Below are 22401 nucleotides of genomic sequence, written 5' to 3'. Positions count from 1 at the left end.
GGTTTCGTTCGGAGCCGGTTAATTGTAGGCCTCAACTGGCGTCTTCACTCTGCCGTCAACTTGTCAAGCGTCAATAAACCAATTCCAATCATGCGGTTCGAGCTGCGGTCGACTACGGACGTGTGTATGAGCATTGAACAATCGACTATCTTTTCGTTTTTGCTAGAAGCAAATAGTAAGTATTTTGATAAAAATTACGGTCATTAGGATTCCATCTGGTATAGCATCATTTTCTCAAATATATTTTTTTTATTTTATTGTGTTTTTTTTGTGGCCCATAGGGCCACAATAAACAAACATAATAACAATGGAAGGTGTCTCCTCTGGAAATAGAGCAGGCCTATGCAATTCTGAAGGGTGGAATCAAAATGGTGCTGGTGTTGTAGCTGAAATTTTTGATGATGCTCTTGATGATGAGTTGCCATTGCCGGACTTGTCATTCTCTGATGGACCATCAGTGGAGGAAATGTCTGTAGGAGAATTCCCACCACTGACTCCTGTCTCAAGTCTAAGAGGCCCTCAAGCTCGCAAACGTAAAGCTAAGATGACCAAGGGGCAATCAAGCCAGAAGAGGAGCAATACTAACACCTTCTGTGGATTTCAAGAAGACCACGAACAAGCAGTGCCAGATCAGCTCAATTCAGTTGGACAAAGTAAAAGCACTAGTGGGTCAGAACAAACAGCTCCAGTTAGGCCTATACAAAATAAAGTAATATCTACCCCATCGCCTCAAACCCATAGTCAAAATTCAGAGAAATTACCCAGTTCACTGAAGACCATGCTCATTGAACCAGCAGGTGCGGCTGAGGAAGTCAGAAATTTCTTTGCAAATGATATAAGACTGGCTAGAGATATAGATCAATCTCCCATTGGTCAACATAAGATTTCATCAGTGAATAAAAATCGAGCCAGAGGATTGCTTATTATAACCTTAGAGGAGATAAATGATGAGCAATTTTCAAATCTTCTGTCAGTTACATCTATTGGGAATAGAGCTGTGAGATGCCGGCAACCACAAATGCAATCGCTGACTTATGGAGTTATTGGCCCAGTTGGTATGGAGACCATGGCAGATGAAATTTTTGAAGAACTTAAAAAACATCACTCCAATATACTCTCAGTCAGGCGAATCATGAAAGATAAAAATCAGGTCCCTACTCAGTGTATGCAGCTGACGTTTTCAGGTAAACTGTTGCCTGAACATGTATGCATTGGGTACCAGCGTTTTCCAGTGCGGCTCTTTATAGATCGCGCATGGCAATGTTACAATTGCCAGGACTTTGGGCACAATGCTGTGCATTGCACTGACAAAACTAAATGTGNAAAATAAAATAATTACTGCTTATAAACAACCAACGTTTTCTAAAAGACACAAGACGTTCAAAAACTCGCCATGGGAGACAAAATCATTGAGAATTTGAAGTGAAGTGAAGTTATTAAGACAAATTTGACATTATAGGGCGAAAACATGAATAAATTCGTATTTAGAAGCGTATCAATTGGTGTTTAAATTTTGAAACAATTTTCCATCATTTAAATGTCAGTGACTGACATTTAAATGATGGAAAATTGTTGATGTCACTGTGAAATGTGGATAAAATCTATTTATTATGAAATTGAACTTTACAAGACAAATACAAGGTGTCTGACACCGTCTTGTCTAATGTCAACTGTCAACACAATGTTGCCATACGCTGTGAAAAATTAACAGTTTATCCCATCATTCCGTGTGGATTCAAGAACTTTGTTGGTATTGGTGAAATCGTGAGAATTTTCTGCAAAAGTTTAAGTAATTTTTATTTTTATATTGGAACATATTCTTCAACAAAATTTGTCAATACGGATACATGACTAGTGATGTATTGGAGGGAAGAGTCGCCGACTTTTTATCGGTTTTCGAACAACACGCAAGCGAGTTAAAGGAAGTGCAGCTGTCCGGGTGTCCGCAGTTTCTGACGAGCTCAGTGTAAGAGTATCAATTGTCACTTCAGTGGAAGGTGTAAGGTGGTAAATTTTTCAATACATTTTCTTTTGTTAACATGATTGATAATATATTACCTATACAGAATTCCATACTGCGGCCTAATGAAATTAGTGCTGCAAGAATTCATCTATACTGCCAGACTGCAGGAATTATATAATAGGGTAAACGCGGTATATTCCGACATCGTAGGTAATTCCGTCACTTCTCTAGTTTTTCCTTTATATTAAGCTTTGTTTTAGTTCCATGCGTTCATTGATGGTTGAAATGGTGACGTCATACATTTGCGTGTCGAAATACTGCAACAACACTAGGTCTTGGCCATCTAGCGGGAAAATATTGAGATCCAAAGAGAGACAATGCATGCCACGTGGTGAGATCATCAAAAAATATATCAAATTTGACAGTTGACATGGCTCTACCAAATAATGAATAACTGTTTTTATAGGAAGAATATAATGGTTTGAGACTTTTAAATACGTCTGTGAATATATTAGGAATCCTTTAAGCTTTAAGTATACTTGTATTTGCTGATTTCAAGTCGTAAATAAATTAATAGATGATTAAGTTGAGATGTTGGATTTCGACACATGAAAACTAATTCCGACACAGTTTGAATTGGACACACACAGATCGCTCAAAGCTTTGTACAAAAATTGAAATTTGCTTAATTAAAAGCCTAATAGCTGTTAATTAAAACGTAATTAAGTAGTGTTCAATATTCGTTAGTGTTCTAATTNCCGCTCACAAAATAAATTGTACCTACGTTCATATTTTTCATTCAATTTCCTGGGGCCTAATATAATAGTTTGTTGCTCACAAATAACAGTTTATAACTTCATTTTTTCAATCTTTACCGTTTTATTTAAAAAATCTATTGTCACATACTAAAAAGCGTAATGTAAACACAATGGTTCACTGCAATCACTTAGCTCGCACTGCAGCCACTGCTGTCCGCGTCACTTATAAACAATAAATGCAAAAAAGAACATCAACACTAATTTGCGGACTTCGATTCAGCTGCTTAAATAAAAAAATACGTAAAATAAATATTTTTTGAAAGACAACATTGCTAATTTATTAGTAATTTATAACGAAAAGATAGGCTTCTAATCATGAAATTTTTCCCTATTTGTCTCACTAATTCAATTCTTCTGCGATTGTGATCAAATTTTTGGTCAAGCCATTTCATAAGTGAATCTATTTAACCAGCATTCCCAACTCAATATTATGTTTTAAAGAAAAGTAAAAATAGAGATTTTATTTTATAAGAAATAATGTTGTCCACTCGCACTGTAAGATATGTATAACTTCTATATGGTTGTCAGCTGCATTTAAACTTTAACGAGCTCTGTGCAACACGTCCGTCTCTGACAAATTTACGGCCAGACTTGCGGCAGGTGTCAAAATTCAGTGAGCATGTAATATCTCCCAAAGCAATGAATGTAGCTTGATGAAATTGGTACACGTATTCATTAGGACCTAACGGTCATGTTTAGCTTGTTAAAATATTTCGAATTTCACCTTCATCCGTAAGTTATATGACAACACGTGCCAAAATTTGCCGTGAGCATGACATTTCCTCTAAACTACTGTACAGATTTGATTATAGAAACTTGACCTTCCAACGGTGATGTTTAGCGTGTAAAAAATTTTTCGATTTCACCTTCATTTGCAAGTTATACAGATATATAAAGAAATCACCAGCATTTCTCAGGCCGATTTTCAACCTTGCATTGGCCATGAGCCGTATACGTAAAGCCGTATAACTCGCAAACAAAGGCAGAATAAAAAACTATCACAAGCTAAACATCATTGTTAGGAGGTTAGGCATTCATATACGATCGAAGTTTTGTTCAAATCTGTTCGGTATTTTAGAAGAAATTTTGTGCTCACTGCAAATTTAAGAACGTATTGCTGTTTAAATCAGGAATGAGACCGACAAAACTCGCAAACAAAGGCAAAATCTGGAAAATTGTCAGGAGCTAAACATCACCATTAGGTCCTAATGAATATGTGTACGAAGTTTCATCAGATATTCCATGCTTACTGAATATAGACACAGGCTGCAAGTCCGGCTGTAAATTTGTCTGAGACGTATGTGAAACTTCCATCGATCAAACATCATTTAATCTATACTTGCCAAACTTGATCTAGACGGTAGACCATATATTATGAAATCCTTTCAGTGCATACGTATGTGAGATTATATTCCAAAACCAAACACTTCATGAACACATTAGGGTCGAATTTTTAGAAAGAATTTCTTTAATGGTTTTTCTCAGCTAGTTTTCCAGTCTAAACACTGGTTTAGAATGCAATGTTAGGTGTGCGTGAACTTGTGGCCTTTAGCGCGATACATAGGAATTAAGCAGCGAAAAAATTCTGACATTGCTCGCAGGAGCGTAATGTTACTGAGCAACTTCTCCCTAAATGCGCTCAGGTTTGGTTTAGATTTGCCAAAGTTATGCGTGAAAAACCTGCTAGAAATTAGCACATAGTGCGCTAGTTAAAATCGAAGTGGACAAAAAATTCTAACAACACTTGCATAAGCGTATTGTTGATAAAAAGATGTGTTTTAAATTTTATCAAGACCGCTTTTATTATGCATGGTCGGCCTGCTCTGAAAAGCCTTAAAAAATTAATTTCAAAAAGTGTCCAAGCTGTAAACCAATACCACTGACCAAACGTGAGGGTGCGTCTGCTCTGACCCTGACATTGCAATATTATTGCAGGCGCAAAAAGATGAACGCAATTTCAACTAATTTAATATAAATATATCATTCCATTCCATCTCCATTACAATGAATACTAGAACAACAACCCTAATTTTCCCATTTGGCAGTTAACTAAAGGAAAACTTCCCCTGAGATGGTACAATGCAGAGCTGCCCGCAGAACCCTGGGAGACTTTAGCCCCACATCCAGTGCCACTGAGATAGTAGCCAGACTTGAGCTGGAAAAGCTTAATCTAAGGAGAACGGCAGACAGAGCATGCACGCTGTACAAAATGCTGCATTGCCTAGTCGCTGTCCAACCTCCTTCAGGATTGTGCCAATCAGTCACACACGCAACAAGGGGCACCAACAGAAGTTGCAGGTCCCACGCAGCAGAACTGACGTCCACCTCGGCCATCAGAATATGGAACTCCCTGAGTGCCGATATAGTGGCAGCAACATCGCTACCTGCCTTCCAGTCAGCTATACAAGGCTGGTTGAGGGTGGACTATAACTGAAACTTTTTAATCTCCTTTTATTTTTAATACGTTCTCAAATGACGTTACATGTTCTCAACATATAAAAACTTTTTCCAAGGCCCTCATGTGCGTGCGCTCAACCGTTGGGGCCATTTTTCTTCGATTATGGAGTATCCACCGTATTCTTATGAACGAATGAATGGGACTGCCAAATTAACGTCATTTATTTAAATTTAAATAAATATGACCTGCTATGTAAAAGTATATAGGCGGCCAAATAGTATAGTATATAGTATAGTACTAGTATAATAGGCAGCCAGATTTAGTATAGTAATGAAATCGACAGGAATAAGTGCAAAAAATTTATGAAAAGACCAAAAGAATATGTGATTAAATGTATAACAGAGAATATCCGGCCATCCGGGTAACGGAATAACAGAGAATATTCGATTAAAGGCATAACAGAGAATATGCGGGTAAAGGAATAAGAGAGAATATTCGATTGAAGGCATAACGGAGAATATGTGAGTAAGGAAATAGCGGGGACCATGTGTCAGGGAACAGAGAATGTGGGAGTAAAGGAATAACGGGGAATGTGTTAATTAGGGGCACTGCAGAACGTTGGAACAATGGAGGATGAGCGAATACGATAAAAATCGAGCGTTTGTGAACAAAGAAATGATGAGAATTGTGCATAAAAAATTATGGTAAATATATGATAATTATGATGACAGTGTGTAATGAATCTGTTAACCCATTATCATTATATAATATGCTGAAAAAACGAAATTGCTCGACAGCATATTTTTGGATAGACAATATTATAGATAATGCTTAAATGAATACCTAAGCTATTGTTGGAAGTTGCAGTATGTTTCTATGCTGAATCAATGTATATAACGTTCAAACTATACCGTGAATAAAATTCTGAAACGACATTTTTGAAAGCTGTTTGCGTCTCTACGCAGATCATGCAGAAGCTCCACCGCCACGCTGCAAGAGAAACAAAAATGTGCTGGCTCAGCCTCCTGAGACAAACAATTCTTACCTAAAAAATGTTGACGTTTTCGTAAAATTGTCGATAACAGTTATGAAAAACAACAAAATTCTTAGCTCATCGTAAAGGGTAAGAAATTTTCTGTCACATAATTTTTTCCATTGCTTCTTGGAGCGAGAAATTGTGTTATTTTTCTGCGTTTAGAAAAGCAGGTCACAAATCTTGTCCAGAAACGTTCAGAATTAACTGATTAAAGCCTTGAAACTTGACGTTCAAAGCTAGAAGACGAACGTGTGCATACGAGCGTGTGCGTACAAACGTGTGCGTGCGCAGCATGTCTTGTCCACAGGGCTAGCTGCTGCTAGCTGTACATGGGTCTCAGTGGCCAGTGCACATCCTGCTCTGGTCGGGTGAGTATCTAGGTGTTAAACCTCTCTCAAGCCGCATTTGATGAAGATTAGTTGACATGCGTCAGCCCTCCGAATGTCGGTAATCAGAATCGTTCTTGGTCTGACAATGTTGAAAGTGATAAGATTATTTAATGTTGTTGCACAATTGCCATTTAAAATTTGCGTTCAAAAATTTTTGCGAAAGAGCATAGTCTTAATTCTCGCGTTCAGAAAACATTTGTTGACCTCAAAATAAAGAGACGTTCTCCTTTGTCACTATGCGTGTCGGATGTTGCCACACAAAGTGACGGAATATAGGGATTTGGTAGGTTTCCATTCTAAAGGTTTTTTAATAAATATGGCAACATTTTGTGACGTTTCATCGTTGCTGACGCGTAGTGAAGTGTTTTGAGAGTCATGTGAAGGCAACAGAACTTACGTAACGCATACGGTTTTTTTTATAGTTTTTCATTTCTCGATGCGCCCTTAAAGTGTCGGAATATACCGCGTTTACCCTAGGTATTACGTATTAGAGCTTAAAGAAAATAAATAGGTTTTTTCTAGCCCTGGGTGGCCAGGCCTGGCCAGGTGGCTGCTGGCAGGCGCAGGTGGGTAATGGGTATTGCTACCTAAGAGGTATTAGTTATTACCCGGATTACCGTAATAGCAATTCAGCCGTGGCTGCAGAAAAGCCTGCAGTGCAGGGATTGGATGCAGAATTGGTTTAGAGCAGTGAGTAAGCAGTCATATCAATGATATCATCGGATGATATTCAAATTTCAAGCTTCATCCTCTCTGACCTCTTGTTAGTCTTGTAATATCATTAGATACAAGAACACTGCTTTTTTCCTGCGTTTAGCGTTGGGCATAGGCATTTTTGATGTTGTAGCGTGTAGCCTATACTTTTGCTGATCATAAATTCATAACTACCTACTATCAACAATTTGTGAAAATTTATATGAATCATATATATGTCGTCAAACGTGGAAGAATAGGCAGAACGACTTACACACTGACACATCCAATGTCGTCGCTAGCTTCAACCGCAATCCTAGCTCATTTAATAATTTAATTCACACTAAAAATTTATATGCATACCTACTTCCAAATCATTACGGACTACGGAGTGGCGAAGTCGCAAAAATAGACCTTCCGTAAGTTCCGTTCCGGTAATGCGCAATGACAACTGACAAGCACCATGGTTGAACTAATAGTTCAACCATGACAAGCACGGTGAACATCACGCTATGAGACCCACGACCGTATACTCGTGTGCGTATACAGGACTGGTCGTAACTCGTACACTCCGTCATGCTCATGATGTTTTATAAAAAACTGAAATATCATCTGCATTGAACTTATGATAACAGTAGACTCTTTTCAAAACATATTCTTTTTATTAGTCGATGAAATATACTGTACGATGAAGATAAAAAAAATCCCCGAAAGAAAAAAAGGAATGAGCAAACAAAATGTTAATTGATTTATTTTTATAAATTACAGTATGAAAATTAAAGAGTTCATTGAATTATTGACGATACTTTTGAGAAGAGTGTCTACATTTTTTCATTATTATTCCTTGATGATGTCATTTATATACGTCTATTTTCATGGACTTAAACTATATTGGTCTAACTTGCTGCGCAAGTAAATTCTGTAATTGATATGCATTTAGTTAAATTACTGAATTATGTTTGTGTGGCCTAAAAGTTCAACAGTTTAAAATATTCTAATACTCCAAGAATTTTGCAAGAAGACGCAATACTTTCACGAGGAAAAGTGAAACGTGGTTTGAACCATGGTTGAATTAATTTCAACCATGGTTTGAACAACGGAGATTGTTTAGCAATTGTATTCATCATGTGCAATATTTTGAGTATAGTGGTACGTGTAAGGTGTTGCTTGGCCTCTCGGCTGAGTACCGCAGAGTATACTGATGGTGTATTACAATAACGGGAAATCGCTGCCAGAGATGCTAGTTTGTAATTTTACATTATCTCCGTTCGATCTAGTCAATCACAAAGTTATTGGGACACTTAGCTTGCAGAAACTCTTGGGCTAGTTATGCACAATTCTTGGAGCGGGAGGGCAGAAGGTCAAGAAGCAGTTGAGCTACTGCCAAGTACAGCAGTGCGAGGAAACCTCCGCTCGTACCTAGTGAGGACTCGGCTCCCTGCATGTAGCGGTTTCAGCGTTTATTACTAGTAGGCCTGTCGCCGATTCTTAACATTGCAGAACATCCACAGCTTTTTGTGTTCTCGAACCCACAACTCATTGCTTCAAATTCTGCTATTGCTTAACCGCCCGGCCTCCTTGCCGGCTCTGACCAGAAACTGGCGCACAGAGCTGGGATCGAACCCGCGCCTCTCTGCGCCAATCTGGGTACACTTAACTGTAATTACTGGGCCACCCTGCCTGAAGACATGCGAGGAACAGAAAGCCGCAATTTGTCGGGTAACGCTTTTTAGACAGAGCTCACCGAGCAGCTGTGTCGGGGTGACCAATGAAGCCGTAGACGAACTTAGTCCGGATCAGCGCGGGTTACACTCGTGGCAAGGTGCACCGCACGGCGCACGGCGCCACAAGAAAAGCAACATAAGCATTTTTATAAAAAGCAGCCGTGCAAGCAAGTCTAAGTGAACTGCCGGAGGCGAGACACCCAACAGAGGCTTGCATCTAGGACTAACCCGATGACTTGGGTCCATCATAAAAAGGAAATTTAGAGAGTGAAGAGTAATTGGCTAATCTAGGCACCGTCCCGATTGCGATGAAAACTAATGACGAGTTTTTGATGAGAAGACGAACAGACCGTTAAGCAATAGCAAATCTAGTGTAAATAAACCATACTTTACGACCGTTCTTGATCAAACTTATCGTCGTCACATCGCCCGATGATATTTTGCCAAACATCAGTCACAAGACCTGCTAAAAACGACCTTCCTAAAAGGCTCTTCCTAACTCCCGTTGACGATCTCTTGTGGCTCAGCCCATTTAATGATTAGCTGAACAGACAGCTGAGGATCCACCTAAATATAATCACGCGTCAGAATTTTGAACTAGACCACCTAGTGACGTAGTGGGAAAGAAACTCCAACACCGTAATAGGTTCTAGCCAACACAACAGAACCACGTCATAAAAATTAAAAGCAATGAACTGCTGGTGCATCATGCAATGTCAGATATCGACGGTTAAGCTTCAAGTTACTTAGCTGGTGACATCATGTTGCTCAAAATGTCGACTGTGATACTGCGACTAGCTAAGTCAACAGAGGGAAAAGTGCTCAATGTTTCACTCTATGAATTCGACTTAGTTAGCGCACATTCTGTTAAGAATGTGCTAGGGTAGAGATAACTTCAGTTCTGCAGTCTCAAACATTAATTATAAAAATGAACTTGGACCTGCTTCTGTGCATTAACATCTACGTGTTTTTGACGCTGCAACATAGAGGGACATATATTTTGAGATACACTACTAACCTAAGAATATTCAGAAACGAAATAATCTAGTAAGACTATAGCAGTAGAGTTATTAAAATAGTCCTAAAATACATGGTAAATCTAGAGTCACTTTTGTTCATATGTGAAAGGTTGAAACAAAATTATAAATAGCGATAAAAACAGCGAGCGACGCAGAGAATTGTTAATAAAGGCAGCAGCTCAATGAACATTAAAGCCCTTGTAGCCAACATAATGTTTACGTGACCAAACCAATAGTAAACGGGGCAAATTGGAACTTGAAAATTATAACATCTTATGAATAGATGGTGAATTGCAACCTTACATAATCATTTTACAGGCCCGCCAGGAATAATTTAAATGATATTCCTGTTCTGTTCATCCAACTACCAGAAATTATACAAATACACATGTAATCTTCAGATCGAATATACCACAAACCAAAATCCATTAGATAACAATTTTTCAAACCATTTCTCAACTATACGCATTTCCTTGTCTCTTTTTTCATTTGTAACCGTCCGACTGGAACTAGTTTTCAGAAGATTACAAAAACATAGAATAAATAATAATGTACTCGACAGATGCCGGCATTGTACTGCAATGCACAGACGATAATTGAAAGATGGAATTGTAGGTGATGTGTGCTCTTAAAACTTAAACGACATTATGATATAGATAAAAGCATATATACATAGCAGTTGTCAGAAGCCACGTCATCGGCCATTATCTTGTCATCATAAATAGAAAATTTAATTGTTTATACTGATGCTGACACAAACGTGATAATCTGACCTAAAACACTACAACAATAAAAAAATAATAACACTAAAAGCTTTATGCATCCCACACGTAATTTCTAAATGTGGTAACTCTGGCTAAGCTCTTGCAATTATCTGGCTTTAAATACCGCATATCTTTCAACCAATTAAACTCGAGTTATCACCAGATCGTGAAGCTGAACCACTACACAGCGAGCATTCATTTCGAGTTGAGTGTGACATCATCCAATTGAAGTGAAAAACTCGCAGCTATTGATAGGGACCACGGACGAGAATATTCGCTCAACAAAAATTCAATTGTAAAATAACGCGAAACGAATATTAAGAAATCGTCAACTAAATATTTCAAGGAAATTCCAGCTATATACGTCAAAGCTACAGCTTGGCCCAAGAAAAACTCACATTGCTGAGGCAGTAGTCGCAGTACAGCCTTTTTATCATGAGCACCTGCTGAGTTATTAAAGTTGAAACTTATAATTCGTTTTGATATTTTACCTTTAAGGAGCTTCATTTAAATTTAACCTGATATGAACAATACAATTCTCAGATCATCCGCCATCGAGCAAAATCATGTCGCACTTTGGAGTCTCTAATTTCAATTCGAGGCATGAAGTGAAAATAAATTAGTTATCTCTACTAAGATCAAGTATTATTTACATTACAAGTAAGCTATCATCTAGATTAGTTCTAGTACTATATCAAGATTTACCAGCTCCATAATTATTTAAATTTCAGAACGTCATCTGGAACTTTGTGCACAACTTTTAATAGGCACGAATTTTAAAGAGAGCACAAAGACATCCACAATAACCACGCGATACTCGGTGTACATATTTAACGTAAATGAATGCACGCAACGTTCAGCCGCGAGATTCAGGTTCAAAAGGAGGCTCGTGATTATGGGGCAGACCTGGCTCACATGGAGAACATGACAACGCCTTCGTCCGGCTGAATGTCAGCGGAGCCATTATTGCTGACACTTTGCGCGGTGCTGACGAAGGTCAAACTTGCATCAGACATGGAGCAAGCGGCGGCGCTGGTGGCAGGTATATCACAACTGTTGCTGTTGCTGTTTGTGCTGCTGCTGCTACTGAAGTACTGCACTGGCGTTATTTTCTGGATGCGAGTGACACCAACCTGCTGATCCATCTCCTCGGCCACCTGCAAAAAAAAAACAGGCAAAAATCCTTTGAGAAACAAATAATAATGACATATAACATGCTTAAGAGCAACATCTACGATGCATTCCAAAGATTCTCATCACTGTGTCTTTCCAACATAACTTTCAACACGGTGTATAATACCGGATATCATGACGTTTAATCGTTCATAAAAAACTGGATGTAGATTATGGTAGGACGGTGAACCAATGAATGTTTTATATATTATCAACCTTGCTGTGAAGCACAAAGCAAATCGAACTTTAATGACGAAGAAACCTTTACAAAAAAAAATGTTCCGGATATTCACCTTAAAAGCCGACTCAACGAAGCTGAGTTCCTCCTTGTCCCGAGGCCGCCCAACGGCGATGCGTTTCTCATACGCCTCAAATTCAGCGTCCTCATCGTCCTCTTCTTCTTCGTCTTCCTCGTCTTCATCTTCTTCGTCATCGTCCATGTAAGAACGACGCGCTGCGACCGCCCGACTTCGAGAGCTGCCTGCACCCTTCTTCTCCATGGCCTCGAGGTCCTCGACGCTCACCTGAAGCACAACCACGTGCTTTCAACTCAAAATATAACACAAATTTGAGAACATGAGATGTTCCAAATTACAACGAGGCAAACCGTCAGACTTTGTATTAACTATTGTTTTGTGTAACAAAAAGCTAGCATGAAACCGGAGCGCAGAACTCACATCATCAACAAAGATTTCTAGTCTCCATCTCCAACGAAAATGTACCTTTTTGTACCGGAACGAAGGATCGACGACCTTCACTTTAGGAGGTACCACCTCGGGAATTTTGCCCATCTTTCGAAGCTCTGCGACTTGAGTCTTGTAGCCAGCATGAGAGAGACCGTGGGCAGCCTAAGGGGGGTTGGATAACAACAGACAATAGATGACAGACATTTAAATTAAAAAACTTGATCAAGCAATAATGTCACTAGATTGCTTTAATAATTTCTAGTAAACTTGATCATTGAAAACGAAGATTCAAACTTTTTATTGCGAGTCATTTTAATAACGGTGTAAAATATTAAAGTAAATGGTGAAAAAAATCAAAAAGAAAATTGCTTGGAAAACGTAATTACAAATATAATGTACGAAAACAAAATTATAATCCGATATTCTAACAAGCTATTTATAAGGTGTTCTCTCGCACTTTTTAAAATTTTTACTCAAATTAAAACTTTGATTCAGTGCACAACTGAAGGACGCGATAATATAACAGCAATAATAATCTCATAGAAAGTTTGCGTTGGTGATCTCACAGTGACGTGGTCCCTGAGAGCGATGCGGTCCTCGACCATAGCGTCACAGAGGCGGCAGGGCGTGGTGGGCGCGTCCAGCGTTTGGTGCATCGTCCGCAGGTGCGTCTTGAGGTGAACCTTCTGCACGAACGCTCGGCTGCACAGCTGACATCTGTACGAGGCAAAAGTCGAAATTTAAACATAAAAACATACGCTGAGAGGGGAAGAGTTCAGCAGCTATGCAGCAAGTGAAAAATATATGGCAGATACTACAATTTTAGATTTGAAACAATTTTGTTGAGCGTGTTTCATGTTTCAGGAACGAGCACATAGTAGAGCTGGATTCCGAAGCATGTTCGTCAAACTATTTCAGTCTTGGCATATTTGCATAATTGTTTGTGTTGACTTGCTACTTCAAGCACCGAAATGAATAATGTAACTTAATATCCAAATATAACTTATTACGTATAATGAATAAAACGTAAAACTTATAGTATCTAAATAGAACCGTTTTGGTAAAACATGAGCATTTCATTCCGATCAGAAATTTAATACACTGTAAGAGGAAGCTTGGCGAGTGAATTTCCTAGCTTAATAGCTAGCGATTTTGAGAGAATAAATTTCATCACTGTGCTCGAGTTCTTTACTAGTTCTCATTAGAATAAAATTAAATACAAACTCTCACACTGTCTACCAACCACTGCTCTGGGCCAGGATGCGATCGCGCATTGACAGCTCAAGCAGCGGGACGAATATGAACTTTCAGGCGGCTATGCTAGTCTAGTTATACCAATGCCTTAGTTATAAGCTTAGCTTATTATTAAGCCTAGCAAGTTAACTAATTCTAATTAGCTTAGGCTGCTGAGCAATAATTAGCTTAGTTATAGCAATGCCTCCTTTGAAGACGCTTGTCGCTTCAATAGCAAAGGGTTATAATCAGAGTAGCTTAAACTTAAAATAGTTTATTGGTATCACATCTGTTAAACTTGTAATCAAGATAATATAGAGTTTATTATCCTCCATCAAATAAATGAGTGTTCACACGTTGAAAGCGGCAAACAAAAAAGACATTTTGTATTGCACCAAATACTGCACCCCGTAATAACGGTCAGCATAAACGTCACCGTAGCTACTGGCAGACTAGCAGGTACCAAAACCTTACTGTATTGACTAGTAGGTACAAAAACCTTACTGTTTTGACTAGTAGGTACAAAAACCTTACTGTTTTGACTAGTAGGTACAAAAACCTTACTGTTTTGACTAGTAGGTACAAAAACGTACTTACAGTACAGACAGCTCTCTCTGAACTAGACCGTTCAGGTCGACAGCCGCCGTCGCGCAGTTTGAAGATTCTAATGCAATGTAAATGACGCGGCCACCGAATGCGTGCTACCTAGAACATCTCCGTCACCAGTAGTGATTTAAGAAATTGATGCATCAAAATAAATCTACAAGTATCGTGTAGCATTTACTGTTGTTCTCAATGTATAATAAATAAACTAGACCGCAGCGTTCAGTTGAATTAAAGGAGCTAGACGTTAGTTCTAAGGCGCGCAAGCGAAACACCTATTTGTACTCGGGTAAAACTTCACAAAATTATAACGTACAACCAGAACCCAGCTAATATTAGATAATAGTTAAAACTTAAAACGCTAGGGTGAAACTACACAATATATGAGCAGCTTTGGCGAATAATTTGGGCGGAAACTCGCCTAAAAGGACGTTCGCCAGTGTGCACTCTAACGTGGGCTTCCAGCTGGCCCTGGCTTGGGAAGTTCTTGCCACAGACGTTGCAGTTGAGGCCTCCGTCGGTCTCATGCATGCGCACCAAGTGAGAGCGCAGCGTGTCTTCCCGTGTGAACACCTGGTGGAACATGGAGTAGGTAATGTTTGCTTGTAGCGTGTCTTCCCGTGTGAACACCTGGCGGAACATGGAGTAGGTAAGGTTTGGTTGTAGCGTGTCTTCCCGTGTGAACACCTGGCGGAACATGGAGTAGGTAAGGTTTGGTTGTAGCGTGTCTTCCCGTGTGAACACCTGGTGGAACATGGAGTAGGTAAGGTTTGGTTGTAGCGTGTCTTCCCGTGTGGACACCTGGTGAGATGGTTCCAGTGCATGATATAACGTGCAAAGTGTGTGTTCAGCGCCGAAGATCTACAGATGTTATGGCTGAGCTAAGGCAGTGTATAACACCGCATTACTACTCATTGAAAAATAAAGATCATGTCGCAATACATTGGTATGAAGAACATATGAAAGCACAGACTGAAACGTTACACTTTCTATAATTTTTCATTCATTTTGCATTTTCAACATCTAACCATCCAATTTTCGCTGCAGCTATAGTTTATTCACTTTTTGATTCTCCAAAAATGATTATGAAGATACCCTCCGAATATTTTTCTTTCGAACATGCAAAACTTTCTTGGTACTATCTTTACCATTATTCTCGACGTGAATTGGCCAAATGAACGAGCACAAAACATAATATTTTAGAAGGAATGCCCTCACTTTCTTGCAGTAGTGACAGATGAGGTTGTAGGAGGGATGCTCGTCTATGAGGTGCTGCTGCAGGATGTGACGCTGAGGGAACACCTGTACACAAAAGGCACCAAAACCAAATAATTATAATGGTCCAATTTAGAATATTGTAGTCAAATAGGTATTATTTCATTGTTGACAATTCGGTAAATTCAATATCAAGAAATATATTTGTAATGAATAATATATTTCCATTTGTTTTCGGCAAACATTAATTCATCAGAATTGAAATTTGAAACGTCGACAATCTCGTGAAAAAGAAACTTGAATTGATCTAAAAACAAGGAGGTCAATACACAAATAAAATCTCTGGAATACAAACCTGTTCACAGTGCGGGCACGGCAGAGCCTTCACTTCAGTATGAGACTTGAGGTGAACCTTCAGTGTTGAGTTGGACCTGCAGAACACCAAAACGTGATCACACCATCCACTACATCCACTAAAACAGCAAATCAGATCAAGTCCGCTTCAAGCCCCAGCATGATGTTACCACATGAGGCTTCCTGCAAGTCTTTTTTGCTAGAATGTATCAAATTTTTTATATATTGCAACACGTATGGGTAATAAGCCTTGAAATATGGTATGCATGAATTATTCGGATAAGTATCAACCAAATTTAGAAAATTGGGCTACAAAATCGGAAAATTTTATACGTGCACTATTTGTTATGCTAATTTCGCCTGAATTTTAGATGATTACGAAAGAAACGTTGTAGGACCATACATTACATGAACCCACTGCTCAGTACTCAATACCTGCCTCATCTAATAGCATCAATAAAGGGAACCTGAATGTCTTGCCACATTCATCACACAGAGACCAGAACGCACCTGAATGACTTGCCACATTCATCACACAGAGACCAGAACGCACCTGAATGTCTTGCCACATTCATCACACAGAGACCAGAACGCACCTGAATGACTTGCCACATTCATCACACTCGTAGACGCTCTCAGGCTCTTGTCCTCGAGGAGCAGAACGGCGGCCTGGCTTGGAGGATTTGCTGTAGAGAATCTCGTAGTCGCCGCGCTGCACCTGCGTCAGTAGAGCCTGGCATTACACGCCTGATACTTATCGTCTTGGCAAATATTCACGCTCAACACCAGCGCGACACTGAGAATTACTATACCATGTCACTGAGCTTTAGACAATTAATAACTCACCATTATAGACAACAATATCAATATGGGTTTAATATAATTAGCATGAAGTTGCATTAATAATTGAAAGCAAAGAAAATTGATCCTATTTCTTAGTGCTTAATTTTAGTAGTAGTGTGTCAAAATTATGAAGACTTGAAAACTGTACATTAAGGGTGTTGGTATTGAGGAAGCGCTAGCAGTTGGATCTAGTCTCATAACAGAGCTAATTTTTTAATATTCAAGACACCAGAAATATCGTCAACAAAATCCAACACATGATCAGTAACAACAAATTGAGATATATCAGTAATTTTGACGCCCTCAGTTAGGCGGCCACGAATATTTGAGACAGAATACACGGTAGAGTTGCTCACCTTAACGAGATCTCTGTATTTCTGATGAACGTAAACGAGGAGTTTCATAAAACAAGTCAAAACAACAGCACTCTTGATTGACATTAAACCAACAATACTCTTAATTGACACTTTCAACACCACAACACAATGAACACAAACTAACGTCAAGGCGTAACCCTGACAGTAACTATTAATCCTAACAAAGGATCACAATACTGGGTTCAAACGAATAATAAACCTTCACCTTCAGAAATGAGAATATACAAAATAAAAAGCTATTTCAATCATTGCCGACTTAGAACAGCATGATTCAAGCAGGGAGGAAGGACCATAACATTTTTTTTAACGTGACTGACTTCTGCTAACATGTAGCATCAAGAACTTCTACAGAAACTATAAAATTTTGGAGACTAAATCTACATCGATCAATTTCAGGTCAAACTGGGTCCTAATCAATACTTCAATCATATCTCTACCTAAGCAATATGCAAGATGCATTACTTACTTTGATGCGTGTCTGGGCCACGCCGTCTTTCTTAACACCGAGCACATCGAGCACGTTATCGGGGAGAGGCGTGGCTCGCTTGCCGTACACTAGTACAGGGCCGTCGTCTTCATCGTCTGATGCTAGCATTTCATACTCAACCTCAGCCACCACCAGCCGAACTCTGTACAGTACACACACATTCATCAATATCATAAAAGGTTGTTTATAGCGTCGTTCGAGGGCATATTAATAACTCCTCAAGATATTAATTTTATTAAAAGAGAGTGATGATGTTTAGATGGGTGAGGTAGCGGGCTCAAACGATGTAGTGTGTGGAACACAGGAATATTTGAGACCGTGAGACCGGATATGTTTACATCGCGAGGGACGCGGCGTCTTCGTCAGGCTTAGAAATGAGGATACGGGGCATCTGTACATGCAAGGAACCAAAGTCCGCGCCAAAAAGTTCTTAGGAATCACCCATCGCAGTCTGCAGCCCCACGTAGTAGGTACGTCGCGACGGCCACGGCCCCTTCACCCGTTTTCTAACATTACTGTGGCAAGGAATTTAGACTCATCGACACCGGCATTAGACAACTACAATTACACCGGCAACTACGACACCGGCATTAGACAATCAACAATTAACGACCATGACTTCGCTACATTTATGTGTGGCCAAATCTATACCACACATCGGCTGTGACTTTGCCGTGAGACAACACGAGAAGTAGTCACACGGGCGGCCATTAAGTCAAAAAGTCATTAAAGTAACGCGAACCACACAACAATCATCGTACGGTTAGGGTCAACAGTAGCGGTGATACAGCAACAATCTGAGAGCTACGTCACGCCAGCCATCATGAACACCATACAGTCGTGAAGGAGGCTGAAGGACTACGTCAAGGTGTGTTTGCCTGCGGTATGGTTAACAGCAGCAATAGGCCACCATACATACCACTTGACATGATCGAGCAACTCATCAACATTTCCAAGTAAAGTAAAAAAAGTTTGAACAGAGTATCAGATATTTATTTTCAAACCATTTGATTCAATTTTTGGGTTAAGAGTTGCGAGTGATTTGCAAAATGGATAAATTTCAAGTTCAAAATTCATTTACACGCCTCATTTCTGTAACAATGAAATGTTCCTATTATTATGTACCTTAATTTTCCAGTGTAATTTTATACAATATTATGCATTCCAATTTAACCCTCATGTACTCAAGTTGCAGTGTTCAGACAATCCTTGTCAATATGCGCCTTATTGACTATTTCTAGCTAATTGTCAATAAGGCGCGTCACAATTGTCACATCAAATAAACGGATGATTTAATGCACTGCATGTTTAAAAGAATTAGGTATACTTACATAGATATTACAATATGTAACAAATAAACAAGAAACTTTTAGTTTTCTGTATACAGTAATGCAGAATGTTGAATATATTTGCCACTTGAGAGCTGCCATAACTTGAATATATGCCATTAACTCAAGATGGAACACATAATTTTTATGCCACATAAGTTTTAAAACTCAATAAATTGAAGCATTCTAGGCAAGGAAACCACATTTTGCAAGGGATTTTGGGAATTCTTATATATTAATAAATTTTGTACAACTCAAGCCAAAAGATTTGGCCAACACTGACCTGAGTTTCTCTTTCTTCCCAGACGAGGCATTGGTGGTAGTGGAGTAAGAAGTCATGCTCGAGCTGCTGCCAATGCTCATGCTTGAGTCCAGCATTGAATCTACTTCATTTTCAAAATAATCTGAGCCTTGGAGAGAATAAAGGGTCTCCAGATTATTTAATAACAATGCATTATTAAAATGAGTGATAAAAACTATTTAACCCTCTACCGCCATATGTCACTCTCCGGGAACATAAATTTCAACTTAAATTATATGTAAATATTGAGTGTAGCAACCTGAGGACGTTTGTACGAAACAGAGAACATTTTAAAGTTGTTGTACATGGCAGCAACCATCAGTGCAAGTCATTTTGCGCTCACTAGAACATATTCTTTTTGGGAAGTAGGATTGTGACAATCTTGCTCCGGTTACTCATGTCTGGTGGTAGAGGGTTCATGAGTGTGGAAACAGCACAAGGCAACAAAAAAAGTTTCACCTAGATTGCAAACAAACTTAAGTACTTCTCAAGCATACTGCATATTCATGTCCCAAATCTAAAGCTTACTTTTTTTCCACTTGTTCATGTTCAGCTTATGTTTTTTAGGGACACTCAAGGAAGGTACTGAGAAGTTCTCAGGCTCAGCCGTGAGCACAACAGGACCACTCTGACTGCTCATTGAGTCGGAAGTAAACATGGGGGAGCCATCAAGTAGCTGCTGCACTTCCTCAAGTTCACGATCTGGACTGCTGCTGCCATCATTCCCTGTTTCAGAAGAAGCATTCATTAATCATTATATTTTCCTAATTGATGTCACAATTTAAATAATTAGAGTGACTTCTTGACATACTTCTGCAGGCAGCTTTCTTGTATATTGATAAAAAGAAGACTAGAGAGAAACAACTTTTTTTTTCTTCTATGGGTAGGTGGAGAATATACTAAATTGTTGAATGGGCTAATGGAACATAGAATAAGAGATGATAATTTCAACCAAATGCTCAGAGAGAGTGAAGCAAAATATAGTGTGTTCATTGCTGCAGCTGCTATTTCCACTTTCTGGAACAATATTCATTATATTTACCATTTTATTGCAAAATCCAAAATGATAACAATGACAAAGTGACCTACCTCCCAGCATCTGAGTAGGAGCTTTTGAACTCAGTTCTTTCATGCGCTTTTCACGGGCAAGAATCATTTTCCTGGAACAAAATTGAAACAATAATAAGTGAAATGTGATAATTTGCAAACAATTCCTGAATAAATAATTTATGTATATTCAGTGGTACCTAAGTTTAATGTTGATTTTGGACCATTATAAGAAAAATTGACTTGAAAAAATTAACTATCAAACTACTTAAACATGGTATTAAAAAAATAGAATCACTCACTGCATTCTGAGAGCCTGAGCATTGACATTGGAAGGAGGGGAGACTTCTTCTTTCACAACTTGACCCCATTTGGAAGTTGTTCTAGATACTAAGGGAGTACTGCCTGATATGGAATTAGAAGATGTTGAGGCTTTACTACCATTCACAATATTAGGCAGGCTGTGGGAAGATGAGACAGAGTTTTGAGGTTTTGGAGATCTCATAAACGTTTTCATTCCTCTACTTATAGCCCCTGAGGATGGTTCATGATTTTCAGTCTTAGGCTTCTTCAGCACTGGTTGAGGTAAAGAAGTTTTCATACTCGAGTCAAATTCGTCAACGACTTTGGGAGGACGACCGCGCCTTTTCTTCAAGATTCCTGAGCTCATTTCTGTCAAGCATAAGAATGTGAGCTTGTTCAATTGTATCAAGCACAAAAGCTGCAAACACAATAATCAGAATTAGCAAACAAAATTATTTGATTCAAGCTTACATGGATATCGTATATGCTAAAATTTTCCTGTTTATAACAAAAAGTATCGATTTTATGGGTCTCAAATGATAATGTTCAACAGCCTAAATATCCCGTTACAAAAATACATACCTGGCATATTTTCGTGCTCTTTCATATGCTCGTTGAGAAGATCCACATCCTTGTACTCAGCTTCACAAAGGAAGCACACAAATATACTGTCCATTATTATCAGTGATGGTTTCCAGCCAAGTCTGCCTAAAAATTGCTACAGATTTGCATATATATCTGTATATATGTCAACTCCTGTAAATAAAAGATAGAAGACATAAGAAGACTGAACATAAATTTAAGAGTGATTTAAAACCTGTGGAGCAGCCCTAATCTCCATGGTAATAAATTTGGCAAAAAAATGGGTGTGGCTCTTTAAGGTTGGCTAATCTAATATTTTCAAATAACATCTTAGAAATTCATATAGATACCATATTGGAGTAAAGCCTGACATTTACTACTGTCTGTAAAATATATACAAGCAGCCAAATGACTTGTATTTCTATCTCTTAAATACCCATATCTGCACTATTTTCTATCTCTTATCCATATCTGCACAATTTTTTTCCAACCAGTAATAATGTTGCTAGGGTCACATGCTGCTATATAAACTATTTAGTAATTGTGTCTTGTATTAATCCTCTCTTTCTATTGTCCCAGAGTGAGAATACTTGAGTGACATCCAGATAAATTCAGATGATATACCTAGTGAAATAGTTTATTCTTCTGTGATCCCCATTAACCTGTCAAGGCTTAAACTTGAGTCTCTGATAAAAATTCCTGTTTGTATTGGCGAGAAAGATCTGTCAGCACTAGTTGATTCCAGTTCCACTGCAAGTCTCATAAGAACTAGTGTAGTTGAAGTTGTTCCATGTACCAATGAACTCCAAGATGTTATTGGATTGGGAGGTACCACTTGCACTTTGAGAAGGATTTCTTGTCAGGTTAAATGATGGGGTGTCACTTGCATTAATTTGTCTTTCTTGGTTGTACCCGACTTGTCTGGAGCCTGATGTCATTCTGGGTAGTGATTTCCTAACAGCCAACCGGTTGATTGTAGATATGGAGAAAGAATCTAGTGTATTCTAACACAATCTAGTGCATTCTAATGCAATCTAGTGCATTCTAATGCTATATCTTTCACTC

The 22401-nt window shown here is 38.8% G+C and overlaps 1 protein-coding gene across 1 annotated transcript; it reads right to left on the bottom strand.

Moving 5' to 3' along the window:
- Positions 1–9923: 9923 nt before the first annotated feature.
- On the bottom strand, positions 9924–21511 carry LOC108672803 (transcription factor Sp1). Its single transcript, XM_018160547.2, has 14 exons — positions 21337–21511; positions 20754–21123; positions 20494–20564; positions 19933–20130; positions 19387–19513; positions 17755–17917; positions 16665–16786; positions 16070–16145; positions 15718–15801; positions 14921–15072; positions 13230–13380; positions 12700–12825; positions 12271–12501; positions 9924–11961 (listed from the first exon to the last, which is right to left on the bottom strand). Exons 1-14 carry the CDS (start codon positions 21428–21430, stop codon positions 11716–11718), a joined length of 2211 nt encoding a protein of 736 aa, XP_018016036.1. The 5' UTR covers positions 21431–21511; the 3' UTR covers positions 9924–11715.
- Positions 21512–22401: the final 890 nt, after the last annotated feature.

Source organism: Hyalella azteca, unplaced genomic scaffold (assembly GCF_000764305.2).
Source record: "Hyalella azteca isolate HAZT.00-mixed unplaced genomic scaffold, Hazt_2.0.2 contig1620, whole genome shotgun sequence".
In the NCBI taxonomy this organism is placed as follows: domain Eukaryota; kingdom Metazoa; phylum Arthropoda; class Malacostraca; order Amphipoda; family Hyalellidae; genus Hyalella; species Hyalella azteca.
This window is presented reverse-complemented; position numbering and strand designations above follow the sequence as displayed.